Here is a 26,888-nt window from a genome sequence, read left to right on the forward strand (position 1 = left end):
GAAAAACACCACTCAGTAGTCTGGGAAGATTAGTCATGACTTCATGATGACAAGGGCATTTATTGTGTTCCTGTAGTTTGGTTTTGTCTATGTCCAATTTTTTCATCATAAAACATTTCAGAAAATTCCCTAAGGAACTACAAAGAGCACTAAGAACATGGATCTTACCTAGTGGATCAACCTAGTATACAAACATGGAGGGACAATACAGTGGCTATAGTGATTGAAATTCATGCTTTAGCTACTGGACATATTGCTTCTTGCAGCTCCTGGGGGCCTCCCTACAAATCAGTGCCCTAAGCACCCTGGTCACAGCTGCTCCTTCCCTTGCAGGTCCCTTAGGAGACAGTTGAGCCAGTCGACACTCTTCCTATAGTTGCAGGTGATGCCAAGATCTGTCCCTGGCTGCAGAGAGGCTAGGAAACCTCAGGAGAAGGGATACAACTTCTAATGGCTCTGGGATTTGGTGGCCACCCACCTCCACCACCTCAGGATCAATAATCTCCACACTGCCTGTGGGCCGAGAGTTCCTAGTGTGGCCTTAGCCTCAGGGACTTGATCAAGGGTAATCTCCCAGATAAAATCCCCCTTCACTGCTAGTCACTGCCCCAGATGGGGCTGTCCAGTCATTGGCAGTCTGGCCCCCAGCAGGCATGTGGCTGTGTGCTCTGCTTGCTGCTCTCTTTGGCTGTGTCTCTGGGTCTGCCCTTCCTGGACTGAGAGCCTGGCTGTTGCCAAGGCAGAGCCCTCGCTTTGACCGTCCTGGAGATGTCATGGTGGGGGGCAGCTTCTCCATCTTTCACTTCTCTAATGGGACCTTGTCTGATTTCAGTGCCCCACCGGCTGGCCTTCAGGCTTCAAGGTAAGTATTATGTGTGGAGCAGGAGTCTCTGAAAGCCATAAGCAGCTTTACAATGGTGTGTGAAGTCTTGGATAAGGGTTGATTCGCAGAATCCCAGGTAGATGGCTATCCCCATTCTCTGTGTAGAAATGCAATAGCTCTGTTGCTCTCCTTTTACATCATCTCTCTCCCTCTTTCTTTCTTATTTGTACCAGAGGAAAATAGAGGCTGCTCATGTACTATCTGTAATGTATGTGCTCTTCAGCTCGGGTGGATTCTTGAGTTTTTGTATATCCTAGCTTCTCTAAATGAGTGTAGGTAGGTGTGTGGTTTGAATGAGCAAATGTGTAATTGATACAGTTTTCATCGGTTATAAGCCCCCATGCTTTCTTTGTAGTGCATTTCTTTTTTTATTATTTAATTAGTTTATCCAGATTACATCTAAATTGTTATCCCATCCCTTGTATTCACCCATTTCTCCCTCCCTCCCACTTTCACCCTATTGCCCCCCCATGTCATGATCGAGGGGGACCTCCTCCATCACTGTATGATCCTAGGCTATCAAGTCTTATCTTTGTAGCCTGTCTATCATTTCTCTGAGTGCCACCAGGCCTCCCCACCAAGGAGAAGTGGTCAAATATGGAGCACCAGAGTTTGTGTCAGAGTCAGTTCCCGCTCTCCAATCAAGTGTGGAGAATGTCTTGTTCATTGGCTAGATCTGAGTAGGAGGACACTAGCCCAAGTGGCATGTCCCATGAAAGTCTTCCCTTAACCAGGAGATTGGGATAGATGTGAGTAGATCCTATTGGTACTCTAGATGAGAGAAGTATGGGAGAATGGAGATATAGAAAGATCCAGTGGGCCCTAGAAACCTACAGGAAGAGCATGTGGATGAGAAGAACTTGGCCCAGGGGTTCTGCTCAAACTATTGCACCAACCATGTACAATACATGCAGTATTGTATTTTTGTTTGTTATATTGGATGACTCTCCTTTTATCCCCTAGTTTATAGGTAGTCAAAGCCTACCTTGAATCTCTTGCTACTGCCTCTTTTGCATCCTCAGATTATAGTATTGTACCACCACAGTCAGTCTATGAGGATCAAACTCCATGAACTGTGTCATATCCACAACTCCCCTGTGCTCATTTCCCCCAGCTTTTCCACATTTTGTTGTGCACAATAGTTCACAGCACAGAATTTTGGTTATTATTATTTTTATGTGTTTTTATATTTGTCTTTATTTTTTTTTGTCATAGCCACTGAGTATGGGGTGTATGACTGTACTCCTTGCACTCATATAGCTGAGACAGGTGAACTGTTTCCTTCAGGCAAGATTGGGTGTATCATGATACTTGAGTCAAAAACATTTGTTAAGAGGATTTTCTAAAGTAACTACCATTCTTCTGTGTTCAAACACAGATGCAAGGAACTTTCTTTGTCATTTCACATTTAACAGCACTTTAAATGTCTCTTTTTGTGTATCTGTGCCTTACTTTGTTTTCAGACTAGTCTGCAACTCCTTGTGTAGTTCAGCTTAGCACCAAATAGTGGATTATAGGAATATTTTATCCCCATAAACTTGGCTTTTTTTCTTTTAGATAGTGTTAGCAGTGTAGATGAGGCTAGCCTAGAAGTTGCTATCTTTCTGACCCCACCTCCATGCTGGTATCACATATGTGTGCCAACATACTTGTCTACTATGTTATTTCTTAAACCAACAAGTAATAATATTATGTATGTATTGGGCACTATGGAGTATTTTAAAAATGATACATTAAAGAATGATTAATCAAGCTCAGCAACAAATCCAGAAATCACAGTCAATAGTTGGTGATGTGAACATTTAAAGTTTATCATGGATACTGGAGACAGGATAATCTGGAGTTTACACATTAGGTGCCAGGAAATGGCTGAGTTGCTGAAGTATCTGCTGTTCAAGCATGGAGCCCTGAATTTGGATTCCCAGCACCCACATGAATGCCTCACCTGTGGAGTACCTGTAGCCTTGGTTATGGATATTGAGGCAGGAAGATTTCTAGACTTCTGGACACCAGCTTAGTTGAAAGAATGAATGCAGGCTCAGTGAGATAGGCAGTCTCAAAAGGTAGAGTTGAGAGAGGCCAGTGAGATGGCTTATGGAAGAAAGTGCTTTGCACAAATCCTTGTGTATGACTTAAATTTGATCTCTCCCTGGAACCCACAGAAATGTGGAAGGAAAGAACAGGACCACAGAGTTACCTGACTCCATGTGTTGTAGCATGTTTGGATGCAGAGAAGTCATATAAACATATGCACACAATGCTGTTTTTAAAAGGTGGAGAAACAATTAAGAAAGGTAGTCTGACATTACATGAAGCTTTAGTATACATATGGGTAACACCCATGCATACCAAACACAGACAGACAGACAGACAGACAGACAGACACACACACACACACATCCTCCACCACTAAGCATCATTGAAGAAAGATAGTAGAATTCTACCTTTGGCTTATACATGCATGTATGCATGCACATACACATATAACAGAAATTCAAGATCATTCTCAGGTATATAGATAGTGTGAGGCCAGATTAGCCAATATGGTGAATTGACCTCAAAGGAAGTCCAAATCAATTCTTAACATTAACATTTAAAAACTTTAAGTAAAATGTAACATCAGTTGGATATGGTGGCATTTGCCTTTAATCCCATCACTCATGACACAGAGGCAGGTAAGTTTCAGGCCAGATAGGAATACACAGAGAAACCCTGTCTTGACTCCTGTTCCTCCTATATCCATCTTTCCCTCCTCCATTAAATATTTCCCTTATGTACCTTCCATTTTTAAATCATGGCCTTTTGCCATTTAATTACTATCATGCATAAGAATGCAAATTAACATATAGATATTACCTGTTGAATACCTTTGAGTTTGCTTGTATGTATCTGTTTTCAAATTTCATTAAATTTGTTCTTTGATGATTTCATTGGTTTATATAGTGCATTTAGTTTATTCTTATTCCCCCAGCCTCTCTTATTTTCCTTCAATACCCGTTATTTCCTCTTACTACCTATAGCTCCATATCCCATATTCATGACTTTTTGTTTTGTGCCCCCCCAATTTAAACCAAGACCATTTGTGTGGCTCCTGGTTTGGATCTGCCCACTGGAGCTTGGTGGGGTCACCATTTGGGTTCATGACAGAAGACAATGACAGCCTTTTCTCCAAAAAATTCAACATGCAATAGTTCAGCAGGGAGGAACAGGGCCCCCATGTGGAATTGCTCTATCCATGATTGGCTGTTGACTCATCTAGACTTGTGCAGGCCCAGTGCAAAGAAGTGAGCTGCTGTGAGTTTATACCTGCAGTGTCCCAGTCATGTCTGAAGACTACATTTCAAAATCCTTCCCTGTATCTCCTGCAACATCTGAAATAAATGTTAGTTACCAACTATACTATTTAATAGATTATTTTCCCTGTTTCTTTGAGACAGGGTGTCCCTGTGTAGCTCTGACTGCCTGGGACTGGTTATATAGACCATGCCTTGATCTTTGATTGACAGAGATCCACCCAGATCTGTCTCCTGAGTGGTGAAAATAAGTATATGTGCCAATGAACCCAGCTTATGTACTAGATCTTCAAACGTCACTTCTGCCTCCTGAAACTGTCCCCTTGATTATCTTCTGCACATTCCCTCTGTTCTCCCTTTGACTAATCTGAGCCCTGCTCCTATGTAATGCACATCTGTGCATAAGTATCTGTGGAGAAGTATGTTTATACTTGAATCACATGAGTCACAGAGTTCATTCTTGTTGCATTTACCCCATAATGAGTGATAAATGTGGTCTTCTCTTTCCCCCAGTGTCTCCAACTGGGGCTACAGGGTGGCCCAGAGTTTCGTGTTTGCCATTGAGGAGATTAATAGGAGTGCTCACTTGTTGCCCAATGTGACCCTGGGCTTCTCCATTCGAAACTCTGGGGACTCAGTGCATGGAGCCCTCCACGAGACGATGAGCTTCCTCACGGGGCAGGAGGAGCCCATCCCCAACTATATGTGTCAGCATGGCTCTCCTCAGGCTGCGCTGGTCGGGGACACACGGTCATCGCTGTCTGTGTCCATGGCCAGACTTCTGGGGCTGTACAAGTTTCCTCAGGTGAGTCTCTTTCTTTATTTCTTTCAGGAGTGCAGTCCAATCCCTTAATGATGATAGCGAAATTTATGGTGATGGTCACGGTAATGAGGAGATCCACTGTGGTGCCAGGTCCTCTGAAATGTTATGCCTCTTCCTTCAATGTATAGATAGATTAGCAAGAGCTATAATCACGCTGCATTAACAGGGAAAGTAAGAATTATTTTTCAATTTAAAAATATGTTTTAAAGATATACTTATTTTATGTGTAACAATATTTTGCCTTTATATGTATGTATATACATATGTATATGTAGCACACGAGTTTACGCTGCTCATGGAGCTACAGATTTTTTTTTAGCTGCCCTGCTTGTGGTTGAACTTTAAAAATTTCAGAATTTTTGAAACAGGGCATATCTTTTTAACTAGTCAGTTTCCTCTGTATTTAGTTACTAAATTATTATAATGATTATTATTATTTATCATTATGAGAGAGAGAGAGAGAGAGAGAGAGAGAGAGAGAGAGAGAGAGAGAGAGAGAGAGATGAGGTGGAAGTCAGAAGACAACTTTCCAGAGTCAATGTTTTTCTTTTACTGTGTTGGTTCTGGGCACTAAATTCAGGTTTCCAGGATAAGTTGGAGAAACCTGTCCATTGTGATCCATGTTTTGAGTTTACAGAGAAAGAAACTTATCAGTAGGCTGGTCTGAATGTAAGAACTAGAGCTGGAATTTGAGCCTATGGAATTGGGCTGATTTCATTTGCTTCCATGTATTATTTGATATTTCCTGAGACCTAACCATCAGTGACATTTCAACAGGGCTGGTCATATCTTATAGTCATCTCTTCAGTTCATGGTTTGTACTAGTGATTTGAAAATGATTAACCATTTAAGATGAACAATTCAGTGACTTACATCTCAGTGTTATTACCATAGTTAATTTGTTGAGATTTTAATCTTCCTCCTGAAGCACACTGGCTACCATTTCCCATCGTTCCTAACCTATGGTCACTCCTAATGTAATTGCTGTCTCTGTGCATTTGGCTGTTCTGACCATTTCATATGAGTGGACTCACACTGTATGTAGATATCAGGACTGGCTGCCTTCACTGAGGATGCCTTCTAGGTTCATCCATGCTGTAGCATGTCACAGCACTTTGTTTCACAGCTCTGAGGGAGAAAGTCTCTAGGAAGTTGAGAGCCAAGAAATACCACAGAGTCACACTGGACAACCAACTTCACATGAGTGATTTATTGGGAGGGAAGAACTCAGGAGGCTGGCTGTCTCTGCTTATTTGATATGTAGAGGAGAACTGAGCAGAAGACTGGGTTTACATAGTGATTTATGGGGGAGGGCTATCGCTTCCAGGATGGAGATTTCCAATGTGGCAATTCTGTGCTATCAAGGTCAGAGCTTGTGGAAAACTCACAATTCTTGGCATTTCAAATCGTGAGTTTGGGTTTTTAGCTCTGTATAGGGGTGAGGGTTGGGTCCAGATGTTAGGGCAGTTGAACTCCTTCTAGTAACTGGCTACTCCTGTTCCCTGAGAGGCTTACATTTTAGTCCTTTTTATATCCTTTATATATTACATTTTTGCATAAAAGTGCAAAGACTATGTGTTGCTTATCCATTTAATAGTTCATATAACTTTGAACATGAAATTTGCTCACATGTTAAGAGACAACCCCCCCCCCATGTGGGCCAGTTTTTGGAAGGTGATGAATCCTTTTGGAGGCAGGTGGGCCTCAAGGTTGAATAGATGGTCCCTCTTCCTGTATGTCCTCTGACTTCTGTACCACCAAGATATGAAGAGGTGAGAATTCCCAAATCCACATCTTCCACCGTTGAGCCATCTGCAACCATGTGCCCACTTTTACACAGACAGTAATTTCTCATACCGGAAGCCTAAACCAACCCTTCCTCACGCAAGTTGCTTCTTGTAAGATATTTTGTCACAGCAGTGAGCAATCCCTACTCAAGCTGTTTCCTCTGGTGAGCTCATGCACGCTGTCTCTATGGATATTCACATATAGGATATTTCATGCTTACATACTTTGGTTGTCTTAGGAATGTAGATAGAACTGCTGGGCCCAAGGGTAACTTTGTTGAACCATTTAAACAAACACTACAATATTAATTATCTTTTCCTCCCTGTGACAGCCATATCTGAGAGAAACAAATAAAAAGAGAAAAGATTTATTTTGGCCCGGGTGCTGTCGTTTCACACCCTTGTCATCTGATGCCATATTTTCTGTGTCTGTGGCAGAAGTGAGGTGGGGCAGACAACCCAGTTTTCAAGAGCCATAGATCTATAGGGGATGGGAGACCAAGTACAGCTCACCAGGCCATAGCTTCAGAGATCTGATGCCTCCAAGCAGCTTCCACCGATTTTCCACGGGGTCTAGAAAATGCTATCCCTATAAACCTATTAAAGGATTAACCCTTGTATAGATCATAACCCTCAGGATGCAGTAATTTCCCAGAAGTCCATCTGCTGGGAACCAAGTTCCCAACATGTGAACCTTCTGGTCACATCTCAGATTCTAACCATCATCATCATGGAATGGTTGGCAAGCGGCTCAGTTGCTAGAGCACTAGCCTATTACACAGAGGCCCTGGGTGTGATCTCTAGTGCCCATGCCCTACAGCAGTGTGGAGGTGGAGACAGGAGGATCCAATGTGCAGCGCTCTCCTCAGGTATATAGGGAGATTGAGGCCAGCCTTGTCTAGTTGAGATTTTTTTAAAAATCAAAATTAAAACACATAATCATGCATTACATTAACATACACATTGTATGAAGATTCAGGTTTAAAAACATTTGCTTTTGATTGTAAGGTTTATACATTTGGTTAAATTCCAGTATCCTTTGGATGTCCCACATTTGTTCATTTTCCTCCTTCCTGGAGGAGCATCCCCTTTCCTGTGAAGCTGAGACCATGTAACTCACAGGACTATATCCAAGGGCTGATGTATAACCTTGTGTGCATAGTTTCTTACTAAAGTGCTGGGAACTGGAGGTTTCTGTAAGACATGTAAATTTGTTATTTTTAGATACAGAGTCTCACCCGGAAAACCAATATGGCTTAGAACTCAGCATTTAGATCAGGATGTCCTTGAGTATGCAGCAGCCTTCTCCTGCCTCAGCTTCCCAAGTGCTGCATTACACATGTGTTTCACCATGCCTGGATCTAAGGAAGGTTTCTTTCTTTCTGTGAAATTATGGCATAGTTAATGCATTTGCCTTCGTCTCTGTGAGTGTACGTCTGTGTGTGTTTGTCTGTGTATTAATGAGTGTGTAAGTATGTCAACCTTTGTGTACAGGTGGAGGCAAGAGGAAGGCATCACTTTACCTCTACCTTTGAGTCAAATTTTCACCCTGATTCTAGGGCCCTTATTATTATTATTATTTTTTTGCTATACAAAGAGCTATTAGGCTCCCTCTAGCCTTCTTTATGGACCCATCTTGGAGCTTAGGTAACTGCTATGAAGGGGATGCCCAGATTGTTACATGAGTGCTAGTGTCTGAGCTACAATCCTCATGATTTTGCAGCAAGTACGTTTAGCCACTGTGGTATGTCCCCATCACCTCAAATTTAGTAATATTTAAATGATTAGAAAGTTCATTTTTATCCTCTGTACTTGGTGGCTCACCCAATATCAAACTTCCTTTCTGCCTTTGCATCTCTCTGTCTTTCTGTCTCTCTCTCTCTCTGTCTCTCTGCCTCTCTGTCTCTGTCTTTGTCTCTCTGTCTCTGTGTCGGTCTCTCTCTTTTTGTCTCTGTCTCTGTCCTTGGTCCTCTTCCTTCAGACTCCTGAGTGATGTTATGTATCATGCCCAGAAGATAAAATTGTTATATCAAACATTAATAGCGTCTCGTTTTCCACCTTTTTGGGCTGAAAGATAAGCTTCAGTTAATTTTGAATCCCAGAGACTAGAGAGAGGGCTCAGAGGTTAAGAGCAATGGCTGCTCTTGCAAAGGGCATAAGTTTGTTTCTCATCCCTTGTATAAAGACCCACAACTATCTTAAACTACATTTTCAGAAATGGGACTCCATCTTTTGTCCTCCATGGGCAGCAGACAGACATGTGATGCACAATCACACATGTGGGCAGAGTACACATACAGGGCAATAATAGAAATTTGAGTTTCAGAGAAACAATTAAGTTTGTCCCAATGTGTATATCAATGTAACTTGTTTTCAACTATTAATGTGAGTTTCGTGGATAAACTTGTTAAAAAGTGATCTTTTATGTCTGCAAGCCAAAATTAACTGGACTCTTTCTATTTCATTTCCCAGTATGGTCAGACCACCTACATGAATTTGAGTCAGCTGTATCCCTCCACAGTAACCAACCAGATGCTAGGGCAATTGTGTTAAGACATGATAACCTTTACACACCTTTTAGTGGCCAGAGAAGTTTTCTACTCATCCTTGCAGTGTAAGCAGTCACATACTTTGCCTCTAAAAAAAGGAAAATAAAACCCCACAGACTCAGAATCCCATCTGTCACATCTCCAAGAATTGTCTCTTTTGAGGGCATGGTGCCATCTTTTCCTGACAAATTGACATACTGCACTCTGATTTCTCTCAAACCTGGGAAATCACACAATGCAGATCAGCTGAGAGCCCATAATTTGTTAGGCTCTTGTTGAGGACAGCAAGATCACTCGTCAGGTAAAGACGCTTGCTACCAAGCCTGATGACTTGTGTTTGAGCCTTTTGAACTTACCTGGTGGAAGAAGAGAACCAGCTCCCAGAATATGTCTTCTGATCTCTGCACACCTATCATTTTACACACACGCACAGGCACACATATTTTCTAAAGAACAACCTCACAGCTCTGTGCAAAGCAGAGAGTAAGTCCAAGCCTAGCAGAGTTGTTGGGTACCAAATAGGAGGGGGGGCAGTGCTATCCCACAGGGCGTGTCTGGGATGGTGGCCAGCGAAGGGGACACAGATGCTTGGTAGAAGGAGCACAATTTCCAGAGAATGATATCAAGTCCTTCATGAAACTTCTTCTCTATGTTTTAGACCTTGACATACATTCACATGTACGTGTATATGTCTGTGTGAGCCTATGCTACAGATGTGGGAGGGAGCCAGAAGCAGGTGTCAGATTTCCTTGAGCTAGAGTTACAGGCGTTTGTGGGCCACTTGTTTTGGGTGTTGGGAATCAAATGTGGCTCCTCTACAAGAACAAGGAGGGCTCTGAATTGAGGAGCCATCTCTCCAATCCCTCCTTCCCACATTCGATCCAGACCACCGTGTGCACCTGCGCTGTGGATCTCATCCACTCTCATATTGGCTGGCTCTTTCTTGATAGGTCAGTCATGGATCCTCCCTACCCAGCCTGAGTGACAAGACGCAGTTCCCTTCCTTCCTTCGGACCCTGAATAGTGACCTCACATCCTCCCGTGCTGCTGCCCACCTGATAATTCACTTCCAGTGGTCCTGGGTGATCATTCTGGCCAATGATGATGACTTTGGGCAGCAGGCCAGCTCTCTGGCCACTGATGTGCTGATCCCCGAAGGTGTTTGCATTGAGTTCCACCTCCATATCCCTTCTGATCAGTCCTTGGGGAAGATTGAAGAGACTGTCAAGAAGATGCAGAAATGTACCGCCAAGGCTGTTCTGGTTTTTCTAAGCAACTCGGATTTCCAGCTCATCCTGTATGGCTTACTGGGTGTAAATGTCTCAGGCCAGGTGTGGGTCAGCAAGGACACTTTGCACATGGCTCTTGCTCTGTCCATTTCAGGCATTTCTCGGGTCTTGCACGGCACATTTGGCCTTCTGACTCACAGCAGCAGGGCAATTGGCTTCTCTGAGTTTCTTGCTCAGCTGCGTCCCAGCCAGACCCCAGAAGACATGTTTATAAAGAAGTTCTGGGAGTTCACCTTTGATTGTTCATGGCCTCAGCAGAACAGCACGGTGACTGAGGGAGTTCAGTTCTGCTCTGGGAATGAGAGTCTTCAAAACAAGCAACATCCTTTTCCAGAAGTGAGCAAAACTGATGCTGCCTATGCAGCTGTCTACAGCATTGCTCATGCCCTGCATGATGTGATAGGCTGTGGGCATCAGGATGGGAAAAGTACAGACTCCAAGGACTTCCAGCCTTGGCAGGTGAGAGACAGATGTGGTGTGGACGATTCAGTGGTGGTTGGAGAACAGGACATTGGCTTTCACTAAGCCTTAGAGGTGCAGCAGACTTTATGTTCTCACACAGGTCAGCTTATCCTTGCAACAGAGAGGCATGTTAGAAGCAGCAATGGACAAGTGGCCCATGCTATGTATGTGATCTCTGATGAGTCCTTTCCAAGTGGGGTTGATTGACTCAGCAAGTCCAGATTTCTCTGTCAAATTAACATTTCAGGGAACAGTAAATAGATCATTTATTGTCCCAAGTTTGAGCTTTTATAAACAGTAGATAAGTTTTCATATACGCAGGCTGCAAATCAGAATTTCAACCAGACAAAAAATATCATTTATTCATTTTTGCTTCCTAGAGTGTGAGGTGCATAGGGTAGGTGTGTGCACATGTGTACATCCATTGTAAGTTCTGAGGATGATGTGAGAAATTACCTTTCAGTCACTCTTCTACCTGATTGTTTGGGTCATGGTCTTGCACTCAAACCTAGAACTTTTTGATGTGGCTGTCCTGCTAGTCAGCTTTCTCTTGGCCTCTCCTATCTTTACCTTCCGAGGCTGTAATTACAGAGGAGCTGCTGCCACAATGACCTGGCCTTTAGGTTGGTTCTGGGTGTCTGAAATCCTATCTTCAAGCTTGTATGGCAAACTCTGTGCCCTTACCTATTTTTCTATTTTAAAGTATTTTTTGATAATTTCTTAAATTTAAATAACGTGTTTTGTTTGTTTTGGTCCCAGCCTGTCTACATAAAACTCTGGGGACATTTCATGCCAGTCTATAATTTTTTCCTTTTCTTCCTCAGCTGCTTCATGCCCTCAGAAATGTGCACTTCAAGACTCCTGATGGAATCGAGATTATGTTTGATGCCAATGGGGATTTAGTGTCAAAATTTGATATTCTTCAAGGGCAGAAGACCCCTGAGGGTGTATTCCATTTGGTCAACATAGGCACAATAGATCCTCAAGCTTCTTCAGGGAACAAAATGGTGGTCCAGTTGAAGGAGGATCTCCAAGTGAGTTGCCTGAATGCAGAGCTTGTCCTAGAGTGTTAAAGTCCCTGGGAAATTCCAAGTTCAGGGTTCCCCATCCCTCCTTGTGCATGAAGTGGACGTGGCTCTGGATTTGGCCAGTCAGTTATAACTGATGAAGCTCTTTACCTTATAAGAGATCTTTCTCTGAATGATACTGACTGAGCAGAAAAATAAATATACCCCAGCTTCTGTTGGAGAGATGGCTCAGTGGTTAAAGATGTTTGCTATGCAAGCACAAAGAACAGACTGTGGACCTCCAGAATGCTTGTACATGCTGAGTGGGCAGTGAGGCTACCTGTAATTTCATTCTTGGAAGTTGGAGGCAAGGAGATGCCAAAGCAAGTCAGTTAGTAAGACAACCATATCAATGAACTGTGGGATTTTACTTTGAGCCTCTGCCTCAATGTGCATAGTGGAAAAGCAATAGAGGATGATTCCCAACACTAACCTTGGGCCTCAACATGTGCTTATAACATATATGCTTATCATCCTACATAGATTAGAAAGGCACATACATGTATTTACACCATAAAACCCCATGAAAATGGGGAATGCACATACCAGACTCACAAAATTGAATCAGAATGTACATTTGGTGATATTTTGAGGGTTATTTCATTATCTGTGTTCAGGACCTGCTCAGTGAAGAGGAAGGTAGGGACACACTAAGCACTGTGTGTTTACTTTCTGTGATTGGTTTTACTTCACCATGAAAAATCCCTGAGAAACAGTATGAAGTAAGGAAAGGTTTTTATTGGCTCACCGTTTAAGAGGTCCAGGGCCAGAAAACCCATTGTTTTGGTCATGTGAGGTTGAGGCAGTATTTCATGGCAGCAGACATGTGTGGTGAAAGAGCCTGTCCAACTTATGGTGGCCAATAACTGGAGAGGTGGGGTTAGAGATAGATATGGTAGGTGGACACGTTACATCTTACCAGTGCATAGCGCCCAAACACACTTCCTTCCTTCAGGCCCCACTCCTGTTTTCAACATCCACAATAGTTCTTCAGGTTATGAATCCATTGAAGAATCAATCCATTGACTAGGTCAGATGTATCAAGATGTAATAATCTTCACAACCCCCCCCCCCCCCAGTCTGGAGACTAGTAGAGCACAGAAGACTTTGGGAAACATTTGGTGCTCAAACCCTGATGATTACTAACACAACCATCAGCTGTTTTGAGATAGGCAGGCTTATGCGTGCTGTCTGTTGCAGAGACATGTCTCAGCTTCCTGTTGTGTGCCAGTGGACAAGAGTCTCTTCCCCTTTAAAATTGTCTAACTTTATTTTGGTGGCATCTCCAGTCAATGGTGGCCTCAAGGCTTTTCACATGACAAGGAGGTTCCCGTTCTGGCACTTCTGAAGAGTAAAGGAGACCCGCCCAGGTGGCCAGAGGCTTCTGTTCATGTACGTTTCAATGAAGTTGATCTGGGAGCATTTTCTTGTCTCTTCTGTTGTGGCAGAGATCTCAGCATCCCACAGTTCCATCTTCATAGTTCTTGCCTGGAGGTGGAGCTGCATTTTTAGGAGCTGAATCATCCTTTTCAGGTCCCATGTTGAGGGAACCAATACCTACAAGTTTTCTTATACTGAAGCCAGAGGATACTTTATTATTTGAGTTTAAGCAAAACAACTGTGTAGCCAAACTGTAAATCTCAACAGCTTCCCAGAGTAAGGGAATGAGTCAGAGGATGTGTGAAGGCCATGTCTTCTGAGTTAGTCACATTGGCAACCACAACACCAGAAGTCTGCATAGAGCATTAGAGAAAGAAAATGAAAGTTGAGAGTAACAAGGGAGGCATACCTCGGGCTCTGACTTTACCCGAGAAGAGAAAAGGAGACAAAAGGAAGGAAAAGGAAAAACACTAGGTTTCTGAGTAACTGAGACAAGCAGGCCGACTTGACAAAATGATGTGGTAGCTTTTTTTGTAATGTCTGTCAATACTTACAGTTCTTTTTCAATTTTTATTTTGCATGTATAGATGTTTTGCATACATGGATGTTATACACATGTATGTATATTTACATACAAATATTTATATATTTGCGTCTTATGTGTGTAACTGGTGCCTGCCATGGCCAGAAGAGAGACTTGAATCCTCTGGAACTGGCGTTACAGTATGAGGTGCTATGTGGGTGGTAGGAATTGAACCCTGCTTCTCTGGCTAAGTGGCCTGTATTTCTGAGAGCTGGGCCATCTCTCTCTAGCCCACATACCTTCAATTCCTTATGTAGGTGCCACAGGTAGATTGGAAAGACAATATATAACACGGTCTAGCTAAGTTTTTTGAAGCCCTTAGCCAAGTAAGTTAGATGAAGCTCTTTCTCTATTACATACAATTGTACCTGTCCAGTCTGGCATCTCTTAGAGAGAGATGTTTTATGAAAGGCATCTCATATAGTGGAGCTGGTTAGTCTGCTCCTGAGGGTGAGGTCAAGAATCTGTATCCCTGGAGATGCACTAGTGACACTATGTTCACTGTTACCAGGTGCCCACCTCCATCTGCAGTGAAAGCTGCCTTCCAGGGTTCAGCCAAGTTGCCCGTCTCGGAGTCCCCCACTGCTGTTTTGATTGCAGTCAATGCCCTGAGGGACACCTTGCAGATCAAAAAGGTAAGGGCGTGTGGATCTGTAATCTGAGGGGTCCACAGGGCACTGTGAGCCTCCTCATGTATTCATCCATCATCTTAGTTATCTTTCTACTGCTGTGAAGATCCACCAAGAGCAGGGCAGCTTCTGTAGGAAAAGCTGTGATAATGATGGGAGGAGGCATGGTGGCAGGCAGGAAGGCATGGTGCCCAAGCAGTTGCTGAGAGCTTACAATGTGGTCCATAGGCAGCAGGCAAGCAGCAATGTGGAGAGTGGGCCTGGTGTGGGATTTTGAATTCTCAATGGCTACCCCCACTGACATACCCCCTCCAACAAGGCTACACCTCCCAATCATCCCGACAGTCCACCAAGTAGGAAACAAACATTCAAATATATGATCCTATGGGGCCCTTTCTCATTCAAACCACCACATCCATCTCCTGAGATGTTGAATAGTTTCTGCTTCCATATGGACTTTGGTTGAGAACACCATCAAGAAAGTTATTCTTATAATTGTTCTTAGGTAAGTGCTTTATTGAGACAGACAAGTGAGTGAACCCTAATTGCAATGTCTAATATATTGCACCTTACCAAGCACTGCACACCCTTTGTCCCCTTATCAAGGAAATATTAGTGGTGGCTCATGCCTTTAATACCAGCATGAAGAGGCAGAGCCAGGCAGATATCTAGGAGCTCACAGCCAACATGGATTATGGTATGAGTTTCATGTCAGCAAAGGCTACACAGAGAAATCTTGTCTTGAGCAAACAAATACAAAGACAAAAATTAAAAGAAACATGACATAAGCTGTTTCCATAAGGGTTGCAGGCTTATAATCTCAGCTCTTAAGAGGTGAGGGAAGAGGCTTAGGAATTCATGTTCATCCTCTGCTGCTCAGCCAGTTCAAGGCCATCCTGACTTACAGGAAATATTATTTCAAAGGAAACAAATGCCCTCATGATATACAATGTGAGTTCCTACTTTGTGCCGCCTCTGATATCACAAATTCCATCACTGGTCACAAAGAAGAGCTAATCTATCTATCTACCTACCTATCTATCTATCTATCTATCTATCTATCTATCTATCTATCTATCTATCTAATCTATTAATTGATGGAAAAGCTGTAAGGGCAGTTAGTGTTTGGGCCACATTCCTTCAGAGCTGGTGTAGCTCCTATGGTGTTGCAGAAATGGTGTTTGTGTGTCTCCCATAGACATGAAGAGATGTCTTCAGTGCCCCAAGGAACAGTTCTCGAGCCACACCAGAGACCGTTGCCTGCCCAGGACAGAGATCTTCCTGGCCTTTGAGGAACCACTGGGGTTCATATTGGCTCTGGTGTCAATCTTCCTGTGTGGTATGGCTGTCCTGGTCCTTGGAGTGTTCCTGAAGCATCGGGACACACCTGTGGTGAGGGCCAACAACAGAGCTCTCAGCTACTTACTCCTGATCTCTCTTTCCCTCTGTGCCCTGTGTGCCTTGCTGTTCCTAGGCCGACCCACTGTCACCACATGCCTCCTCCGTCAGACCACCTTTGCCGTGGTGTTCACGGTGGCTGTCTCCTCTGTTCTGGCCAAGACTGTCACAGTGGTCCTGGCCTTCAGGGTCACCAGGCCAGGGGGCAGGATCCGGGTGTGCCTGAGCCCTGGTGCTTCCTCCTCAGTGGTCCTCATTGCTTCCTTAATTCAGGTTGTTCTTTGTGGGGTCTGGTTGGCCACCTCCCCACCGTTCCCACACAGGGACATGGTGTCGGAACCCCAGCACATTGTCATCCAGTGCCAGGAGGGTTCTGACACCACCTTCTTCTGTGTGCTTGGCTACTTGGGTTTCCTGGCAGCAGGTACCTTCTCTGTGGCTTTTCTGGGCAGGGCCCTGCCAGATGTCTTCAATGAGACTAAGTATCTCACCTTCAGCATGCTGCTGTTCTGCAGTGTCTGGACAGCCTTCCTACCCCTGTACCACAGTACCCGGGGCAAATCCACTGTGGCAGTAGAGATCTTCTCTATCCTGGCCTCCACTGCTGGGCTTCTGGGTGGCATCTTCATCCCCAAGTGCTACATCATCTTGCTGAAGCCCGAGAAGAACATCCCTGCCTGGCAAGTTCAAGACCACCAGGCACAGCACGGTAGGCAGCGTGAGACACTCCAGAGAAGGTGTCTCCACAGGTCTACATCACAAAGCCTCATAATCTAGTCGTTGGAGAGGTCACAAGGACCTCCTTCGTGGTTCTGGCTCACTGATTCTTTGTGGATCTAAAGTTCTTTAAAAGTCAGCTCAAGATGAAAGTGAGATACCGAGAACAAAACACTATTGACCATTGGTCTTAGAGTGGATGTATAGATGGTCACTGGCTGTTCTTTCCATAATATTGCTAGAAGTTATCAAAAGTAAGAAAGTTTGACTAGGGGAACCTTGAAAGAAGTCTCAATGTGCCAACATGCTTGACAACTTGAGTTTCATTCCCAGGACTCTACATGGTGAAAGGAGAGAGGTGACATCGTCAATTTGTCTTTCACCTCTTCTTGCTAACTACAGCACAATCACCACACTCAGATACGCAAAATATAAATGCCAAGGTGTGAAGGGATGATGCATTCCTAAGGATGATGTCAGGGGTTTCTGAGGGTGTGGAAAATTCACCTGCAGATCGTTGATCTTTTTTTTTTCTTCCCCGTTTTGAGAGGAGCAGTCCTGGGGTTTGAACATTTTCCTCACAGTTCTTTCACAGACTTACCACGTGATTTAGCAATCTCAGTCTTAGGTATATTCTCAAGAAAAATAAATCATGTCTGTAATGACTGAAAATGAGTCTTCAGAGAAACATTGTTTATATACTAAAAGGTGAAGTAATTCTTTTGTTTAATGACTGGCGAAGGCTTGGTATTGCTTACACCACAGCCATCTCTTCTTCTAGCTCCAGGGAACTCACCACCACCTTTGACCTTTGTGTGCACATACACTCAGGTGCTCACACTACCATCATGCTTAATAAAAAATTATTTATTAGTGGTTGTTGGAAACCCAATTGCAAAAAGATCAGTAAACTAACATTTCCTTTTATTTATTTCATTCAGGTAACATTTTTTTACATCATTTTTGCAGGGTTCAGACTTGTAGCCATCCTCCTGGTTAGCCCACTGAGTTCTGGAATCTATGTGTGTTCCCCCATCTGGAAAAAGACATAATAGAAATGGGTGAATTTTACACTATATGAATTATGTCTCAATGAACTAGTATTAAAAATAATTAGACATCATTTACAGAGTATGGGCTTTTGTTATATTCTGATTTGTAAAAAAACGATCAAACCATTGAAAGTGAACATTAAGTAACTGTACGCTTGACATATCAGTGAGGTGGATATATTACTGATATATGCTGTTTCTTTTTAATTGTATAATTATAAATTGATAGAATGGTGTGTTTGTGTGTGTTCCTTCTGTGTTCATGTCCATTACTTTGTGGACATATGTGGAGGTCAGAGGGCAAGTTGCAGAAGTCAGTTTTCTCCTCCAGGCAATGAGACTTGAGTATTTACTGCGTGTCCTCAAGTTTACTTGCTCAGCTATCTTTCTGACCCCAATTTTTTGCTTCAATAATGGGATTATCATTGTGTTATAAAATTTTACTTAATCATTTGGAATAACAAAGTATGGAATTTGTGTTCTTACAGAAAATATTTCCTTTGTCTATGTATGAAGTATGTGTGTGTGTGTGTGTGTGTGTGTGTGTGTGTGTGTGTGTGTACGTGTCATGGCTTATATGTAGAGTTGGAGGACAACTTTGGAGAGGTGTTTTTCTTCTTCTACGTTTATGTGGGTTCTTGAGATCAGAGAGAGGTCTTCAGTCTAAGCGTACTAAGTGAATTTACCTGTTGAAACATCTTGCCTGCCTTGGGATTTGTTTTCAAATTCAGAAAAAAGGCTCAGTAGCCTTGGAGGATTAGCCATGACACAGGATGCCAAGGACATTTATTGTTTTCTGCAGTGTGGTTTGTGTATGTACAAATTTTCCATCATAAAATATTTCAGAAAATTCCCTAAGGAACTGCAAAGAGCATTGAGAACATGGATTGGTGCAACAACCAATAGAGAAACAGGGAGAGACGATCTAGGGCCTATAGTCATTGAAATACCTGCTGAAAGATGCTGAGACTCACACCCAGACTTTAGGGTGGTGTGCAAGAAGTCTTATCAAAGAATTGGGGAATAGAAGGACCCTGTGTGGTCAGGAGCTCCACAAAGAGACCAATGGAGCCAATAAATCTGAGCAGAGGAGAGGGGTGCTGCGGAGACTGATACCCAACCAAGAACCAACCATGGATGGTGAGGACCTAGAACCTCTGCTCAGAAGTAGTAGATAGGCAGACAGTCTCATTGTGGATACCATAATGTGGGGCACAGGGTCTACTTCTGACATGGACTCTGGTCCCCACATGTTGAACACTTCCCCCTGGTGGGACAGCCTTGCCAGGCCACAGAAGAAGAGGATACAGGTAGTCCAGGTGAAACTTGATAGGCTGAGGTCAGATGTTAGGGAAGGAGGGCTCCCACTTTCGGAGGACTAGGGGAGGGAGGGAAGGAGTATGAAGGAGGGATGGTGGCACTGGGAGGTGATGAGGGACGGGGCTATAGTTGGGATGCAAAGTGAACAAATTGAAAAAAAGATACATGCTAAAAATATTTAACTTCGAGTACTGGGCATTTTTCTGTTTGTATCCACCTGGGACCTCTCTACAAATCAGGGCCTTGAGCGCCCTGTGTACATCTGCTCCTGCCTTGAAGGTCTCTCATGAGACAGTTGTGCCCATTTCACCCTCCCTATAGTCACAGATGGGGCTCAGATCTGTGACCCTGGATGCAGAGAGGCTAGGAAACCTCTGGGGAAGGGGTTTAAAAATTCTAACGGCTCTGGGATTTAATGGCCAGACACATCCATCACCTCATTATCAATATTGTTGTACAGACTGTGGGCCTAGAGTTCTCAGTGTGGTCTTAGTCCCATGTCCTTGATCAAGGACATTCTCTCAGATAAAAGTCTCCTTCACTTCTAGCCACTGCCCCATATGGGGCTTTCTTGTCATTGGCAGTCTGGCTCTCAGCAGGCATGTGGCTGTGTACCCTCCTTTCTCTTCTCTCTGGCTGTTTCTCTGTGTCTGCCCTTTCTGGACCAAGAGCCTGGCTATTGCCAAGGCCGAGCCCTCACTGTGACCATCGTGGAGATGTAATGGTGGTGAGCAGTTTTTCCATCTTCCATTTATCTAATCGTACCATGTGTGATTTCAGTACCCCACCATCTGGGCTGCAGGCTTCAAGGGTAAGTGTTCAACAAGTGTTCAGGAGTCTCTGAAAGCCAGAAGCATCTTTACAAAATTGGGTGAAGCCTTGGATAAGTGTTGAATCTCAGAATCCCACCTAGATGGCCACCCTCATTCTCTGTGTAGAAATGCAATAGCTCTGTTGCTCTTCTTTTACGTCTTCTCTCTCCCTCTTTCTTCTTCTTTTTTTATTTGTACCAGAGGCTGCTCCTGTACTGGCTGTAATGTGTGCGCTCCCCAGCTAAAGTAGAATCTTGAGGTCTTGTGTGTCCTTGTTTCTCAAAATAGCATCTCAGTAAGTGTTTTGTTGAATGACTAAAAGTGTAATTATGTTTTTCATCAGTCATCAACTCTCATGGTTTTCCTCTCTACTGTATTTCTTTCGCTTGTTATTTTTTTTAATGAGTCTTGTGTTGACTTAAATTCACTAGTAGACAAAGATGAGCTTGAATTTCTGATCCTCATGAATCCACTTCCTGTATCCTGGCATTATAGGAGTGTACTACCACAGCCAGTTTATGAGGATCAAACTCCATGAACTGTGCCATATCTACACCCACTCCTGTGCTTATTGCACCAGCTTTTCTAACATAGTGTTGTACACAGTTGTTCCCAGCACAGCCTTTTGGTTATTGCTATTTTTTTAAAGTGTTTAACCTTTATCTCTGTAATTATTATTTTTTATTGTTGCAGTGGCTGAGTATGGGAAGTGTGACTATATTCCTAGGACTCATGAAACTGAGGCAGGAGAAGTCTTAGTTTCAGGCAATATTGGGGTACATAATGAGACTTTAGCCATAAACAGTTTTAATAGTATTTTCTAATGTAACCACCGTTACTCTGTATTTAACTACAAATCCAAGAGTCTGAGTTTTTTTACAATTAACAACACTTTAATGTTTTTTTTTTTCTGGGTTACCATATCCCATTTTGTGCTCAGACTAGACTGGATTTCAGGTTAGCCTCGAACATAGGATTACAGCCATAAGCCACGACACTTCTTGCCTTTTGTTCTTTTTTTAAAGACAGTGTCCTTCTGTGTAGATGAGGCTATCCTAGAAATCACGATCTTCCTGCCCCTCACCTGAATCCTGGAATCACAATTGTGTGCCACCAGACTTGGCTACCATGTTTTTTTTTCTGGTCAGAAAGCAATAGTTTATCAACAAATTTGTAATATATGATATTTAGGAATTTACTAATTATTTATTTATTAACTCTACATCCTGATTGCAGCTCTGCTCTCTCCACCAGTCTCCCCACTCCCATATACCTCCACTTATTCTTCCTCCATCTTCTCTGAAGAGATCAGAGAGGTCCCCTTGGGTACCAACCTGCCTTGGAACATTAAGGTGATGCAGAACTGGTGCCTGCTCTCCCATTGAGGCCAGAACAGGCAGCCCAGCTAGGGGAATGACATCCAAAGGGAGGCATCAGAGATAGAGAGGACCTCTGCTCTAGTGTTTGGGAGATCCCACATGAAGACCAAGATGCTATATATGTGCAAGGGTTCTAGGACAAGTCCATGCATCCTTTTTGATTCGCGGTTCAGTTTCTGTGAGCCTCCATGGTCCCAGGTTAGTTGATTTCAAAGGTCTTCTTGTGGAGTCCTTGACCTGTAGTTGTTCCCCGAACTCTTTCATAAGACCCTTGAGCTCTGTTTAATGATGTTTAATGTTTGGCTCTAGGTCTCTGCCTCTGTTTCCATCAGCTTCTGGGTAAAGCCTCTGAGAGGAGTTGTGTTAGGCTCCTGTGTATAAACATAGCAAAGTAGCATTAAGAGAGTCAGGGATTGCTTCTCTCCCATGAGATGGGTCTCAAGTAGGGCCAGGCTTCGGTTGGCTATCCTATCAGTCTTTGCTCCATCTTCATCCCTGTACATCTTGTCCACAGAACAAGTTTTTGGACAAAGGTTTTGTGCATGGGAGGAATCCACTGGGAGTCCTGCCCAGTGGTGATTTCAGGCACCATATCCATTGCTGCTAGGAGTCTCAGCTAGAGTGACTCCCATAGACTTTCTGGGGCCTCCCATAACCCAGGTATCTGGTAAACCCCATAAATGCCCCATTTCTGATTTCCATTCTCTTACCTGGCTCTCTTCCCCCTCCCCCTGCTCTCCCAAATTGGGAATAGTTCTACCTGAAAACCAGGGGATGAGGACAGATGCTAGGACTTGTTGCTGGACTGTGGGTGGAATGCTGAGAGCGGTGTGTAAGAATAAGGGCACAGAAGGACCCAGTGGGTTCAGGAATCTCACAAGGAGACCATTAAGGTTGGTGGATCTGGAGGGGGGACCTGCACAAACTGTTGCACCAACCAAGGACAATGTGTGCGGCAAATCTCTGTTCAGATTTGGCCAATGGACAGCTCATTCTCCATGCCTGTGGGGAGAGAGGGGACTGCCTCTGCCATGAAACTGGGTGCTCCCAATTTGATCATTCCCCCTTGCTGGGGAGACTATGTGGGTGCACAGAGGAAAGGAATGTAGGCTATCAGGATGAGACCTGATATGCTGAGGCTGTATGGTGGGAGAGGAGGTCCCCTTCTGTCAGAGGTCTAGAGGAGGGGAGTAGGGCAGAAGAGGGAGGGTGGGACTAGGAAGATACAAGAGAAGGGATAACATTCCAGTTGTAATCTGAATACATTATAATAAATTAAAATAAAAAGGACTTAAAATCTATCATTAAAAGTGGAGACAGGAGTATCTGGAGTTAAGATCTTAGGGGCTGGGAAATGCCTGAGTTGGTGATGTGTGTGTTGTGGAAGCCCGGAGGCCTGAGTTTGGGTTCTCAGCACCCACAAGAAGGCCTAGCGTTTTGAGCATCTGTAATTCTGCTTAGGAATGTTGAGACAGGCAGAGTCCTACAGACTGCTGGCCATCAGCCTAGCTGAAAGAATCAATCCAGGGTCATCAAGGTGACCAGTCTCAAGTGCCAGTGAGATGGATCATGGGGGAAAATGCTCAGCATATAAGCCTGATGGATGACCTGAATTTAATCCCTCCATGGAACACACAAAAATGTGGAAGGAGAGAGCTGACTCACAAAGTTGTTTCCTCACTTCCACATGTTTTTAACATGTTTTGGCATACAAATCGTCTATGCACATGCACACAGAAGGATGTTTCTGAAAATTGGTGAAGCAATTGAAAAAGCCTTTACCCCTACCATAGGGGAACACACACACACACACACACACACACACACACACACACACACACACACACTGAGCAAGGTTGAAGAAGATAGGAGAAGTCAGGATCTGGCTTATACGTGCATGCCTGCACATACGCAGGTAAAAGAAGTTCAAAGTCTTCTCTGCTATATCGTGTGAGGTAAGTCTAGCAGACATGAAAGCCCTTCGCCAAGACAAAAACAAATCCACTCTCAACATTAACATGTTTAAAAATTTAATTAAAACCTAAACGTCAGTTGGGTATGGTGGCATCTGCCTTTCACCCCTGCAGCTTTCAGGATGCAGGGAGGCAGGTGGGTCTCTGTGCATTCCAGGACAGATAGCAATATGCAGAGATCCTGTCTCACACTCCATGTAGACATTTATTCGTATCTACTCCATTGAAACACCCCATATGCACCCTCTCTTTCAAATTCATGGCACTTTATTCTTTATTATTGTTGCACGAATGTGTAAAAGATATATTAAAAAATGTCTAAATGTGACCTGTTGCATAATCTTGGTATTGGTTGTATGTATATGCTTTAAAATTTTATTAGATTTGTTGTTTTAGAATTTCATAGGTTTACATAGTGTACTTAGTTTATTCTCATTCTCCTAGCCTTTCTAATTTTCCTCCAATACCTGCTATTTCCTATTCCTCTCTGCAGCTGCATTTCCCTACTCCATTTCATGCCTTTTTGTTTTTATACCCAGGGATTTAAACCAAGGCCACATGTGTGGCTGCTGGTTTGGACTTGTCTACTGGAGCTTGGTCAGTTCAATGTGTGGGTGCATATGGAAGACAATGACAGCCTTTCCTGCAAAATACATTAGTTGCCTAGGGCAACTAATCCATCCATCATTGGCTATTGAGGCCCCAGGCTTGTGCAGACCCAGTGTGGACAACTGAGCTGCTGTAAGATCATGTCTGCAGTGTCTCAGTCATGTCTGAAGAGAGCTTTTTGATCCCTTCTCTCTGTCTTCTGGGCCATCTGAAATAAATGTTAGTTACTCATAGCTGTATACAATCATACTATTCAATAGATAATTTTCCTTGTTTCATTGAGTCATCGTCTCTCTGTGTAGTTCTGGCTGCCTGGGACTAGCTATGTAGACTCTGCTCTGGTCTCTGACTCACAGAGATCCACCTGGGTCTCCATCCTGAGTGCTGAGAGTAACATGTGTGCCATCAAACCAAGCTGATGCATTAGTTCTTCAAGTGTAACATCTGTGTCCTGAAACTGTCCCCTTGATTACCTTCTGCACATTTCCTTTGGGCCTCCTTTGACTTATCTGAACTCTGCTGCTATGTACATTTTTGCACAAGTATCCATGGAAAAGTATGTTTTTACACTCTTTTCACTTGAGTCACTGTGTTTTTATTGTTGCACTTACTCTTTTTAAAATATTTTTTATTAATGTATTCAGATTACAACTCAATTGTTATCCCATCATTTGTATCCTCCCATTCCTCCCTCCCTCCCTCCCGCTTTCATTCTATTCTCCTCCCCTAGGTCTAATGACCGAGGGGGACCTCCTCCCCCTCTATATGGTCATAGGCTATCCAGTCTCATCTTGGTAGCCTGCTTATTCTTTCTTTGAGTGCCAACAGGCCTCCCCCACGAAAGGGAGTGGTCATGTCAGAGTCAGGCCCCGCTCTCCACACAACTGTGGAGCATTTACCCCTTAATGAGTGATAAATGTGGTCTTCTCTTTCCCTCAGTGTTTCTATGTGGGGCTACCAGGTGGCCAGGAGTTTCATCTTAGTCACTGAGGAGATTAATAGGAGTGCTCACTTGTTGCCCAATGTGACCCTGGGCTTCTCCATTCGAAACTCTGGGGACTCAGTGCATGGAGCCCTCCACGAGACGATGAGCTTCCTCACGGGGCAGGAGGAGCCCATCCCCAACTACGTGTGTCAGCATGGCTCTCCTCAGGCTGCGCTGGTTGGGGACACACGGTCATCGCTGTCTGTGTCCATGGCCAGACTTCTGGGGCTGTACAAGTTTCCTTAGGTGAGTTGCTCATAGCCTTATTCCCTCATGAGTGCAGTACCATCCCTTAGTGATGGTGTGAAATTGATGGAGATGGTCACAGTAGTGAGGAGCTCCACTGTGGTGCCAGGTTCCCTGAAATGTTCTCCATTTCCAACCTGGTTTCCTTCTCCATGTCTGCATAGTTTAGAAGAGAACTATAGTCCCCCTGCATTGTCAAGGAAAGTAAGTAACGCTTAAAATATAAATTATACATTTTAAAGATGTACTTATTTTTATTTTATGTGTATGAGTATCTTGCCTTTATGTACAAATGTGTACTACAGATGAAATAGGTGACTATGGAAACCAGAAGAGGACATTAGATTCATTAGAACTGGAGTTACAGATCATTTATAGCTGTCATGAGGGTGCTGGAAATTGAACCCAGGTCCTCTGATAGAGCAGCAAATAGTGTTAACCCCTTAGACACCTCTCTAGCCATGTATTTATTAATCATCACAACCATCATCATCACTACCATCATCATCACTACCATCATCATCATTATGAGAGAGAGAGAGAGGGAGGGAGAACCAATGCCATGGTGCACTTGTTGGGCTCAGAAGACAACTTTGAAGAGTCAGTGTTTTCCTTCTACTCTGTTGGTTTTGGGAATTGAACGCAGGTTTCCAGGGTTCATGGGAAACACCTTTACCTGAGGAGCCATCTTTTCAGCTTACAAAAAATAAAAACTTAGTCGTAAGCTAGTGTAGGTACAGGAACTTGAGCTGGGATTTGAGTCTAGGCAATTGGGCTCATGCCACTAGCTCCCAGTTACTTCATTGATGTCCCCTGAAACCTAGCTGTCATTCCCACAGGATGGCCATATCTGATAATCATCACTTCATTTGAAAAAAAATATTTTGGTTTTTAGAAGGATTTCTCTATGTTCTCCTAGCTGTCTTGGAACTCACTCTGTAGACCAGGCTGGCCTCAAACTCCGGGATCTTCCCGCCTCTGCCTTTCAAATGCTGGGATTAAAGCTGTGAGGCACCACAGCTGGCTTCTTCAGTTCAGAGCTTTTAACATGTGAGTTGAGGATAATTTATCCACTTAATGTGAGCAATTTCAGTTGCTTTTATCTTAGCATGATTTCATTTGAGTACATTTTCATCTTCCTGCAAAGAAGCAGCCCCTTCAAGCTCACTGGCTACCCCATCCCATCATTCCTACCCCCAAGAGACCCTCTAAGCTACGTTCTGTCTTGTAGATTTGGCTTTTTTGGTCATTTCATATGAATGGACTCACACTATATGTAGATATGTGGACTGGCTTCTTTAACTGAACATTCTTGCAAGGTTTATTTAATTGCATTGCAACACGTACCAGCATTTTACCCCTTATCAATTAAGTGTTACAGCCCCGAAGGGGTGAAAGCATTCTGTCGATTGAGAGCTGAGAAATACCACAAGGTCACACTGCACAACAAGCCTACACAAGAGAATTTTTTTTGGGAGAGAAGAACCCAGGAGTGTGGGCTGTTTCCATTCAAGACAGGATCTGGATGTGGAACTTTCCAATGTGGGGATTGGTGGTTTTTCAGGTCCAGACCTTGGGGTAAGCTTGTCACTGGTGGGATTTCAAGTCCTGCCTTTGGGCTTTTTACTCTGTAGGGTAAGGCCTGGTCCCGA

At 43.6% G+C, this 26,888-nt stretch overlaps 1 protein-coding gene across 1 annotated transcript; it reads left to right on the plus strand.

Annotated features, from left to right (window-relative positions):
- Positions 1 to 653: 653 nt before the first annotated feature.
- LOC311591107 (vomeronasal type-2 receptor 26-like) lies at positions 654 to 25,236 on the plus strand (the record flags this gene model as incomplete). Its single annotated transcript, XM_084770475.1, has 7 exons — positions 654 to 862; positions 4,690 to 4,981; positions 10,286 to 11,083; positions 11,911 to 12,120; positions 14,628 to 14,751; positions 15,944 to 16,880; positions 24,945 to 25,236. The coding sequence occupies 7 exons, from the start codon at positions 654 to 656 to the stop codon at positions 25,234 to 25,236; spliced, it is 2,862 nt and encodes a 953-aa protein (XP_084626601.1).
- Positions 25,237 to 26,888: the final 1,652 nt, after the last annotated feature.

This window comes from Acomys minous (assembly GCF_964271855.1).
Source record: "Acomys minous genome assembly, chromosome: 20".
NCBI lineage: Eukaryota > Metazoa > Chordata > Mammalia > Rodentia > Muridae > Acomys > Acomys minous.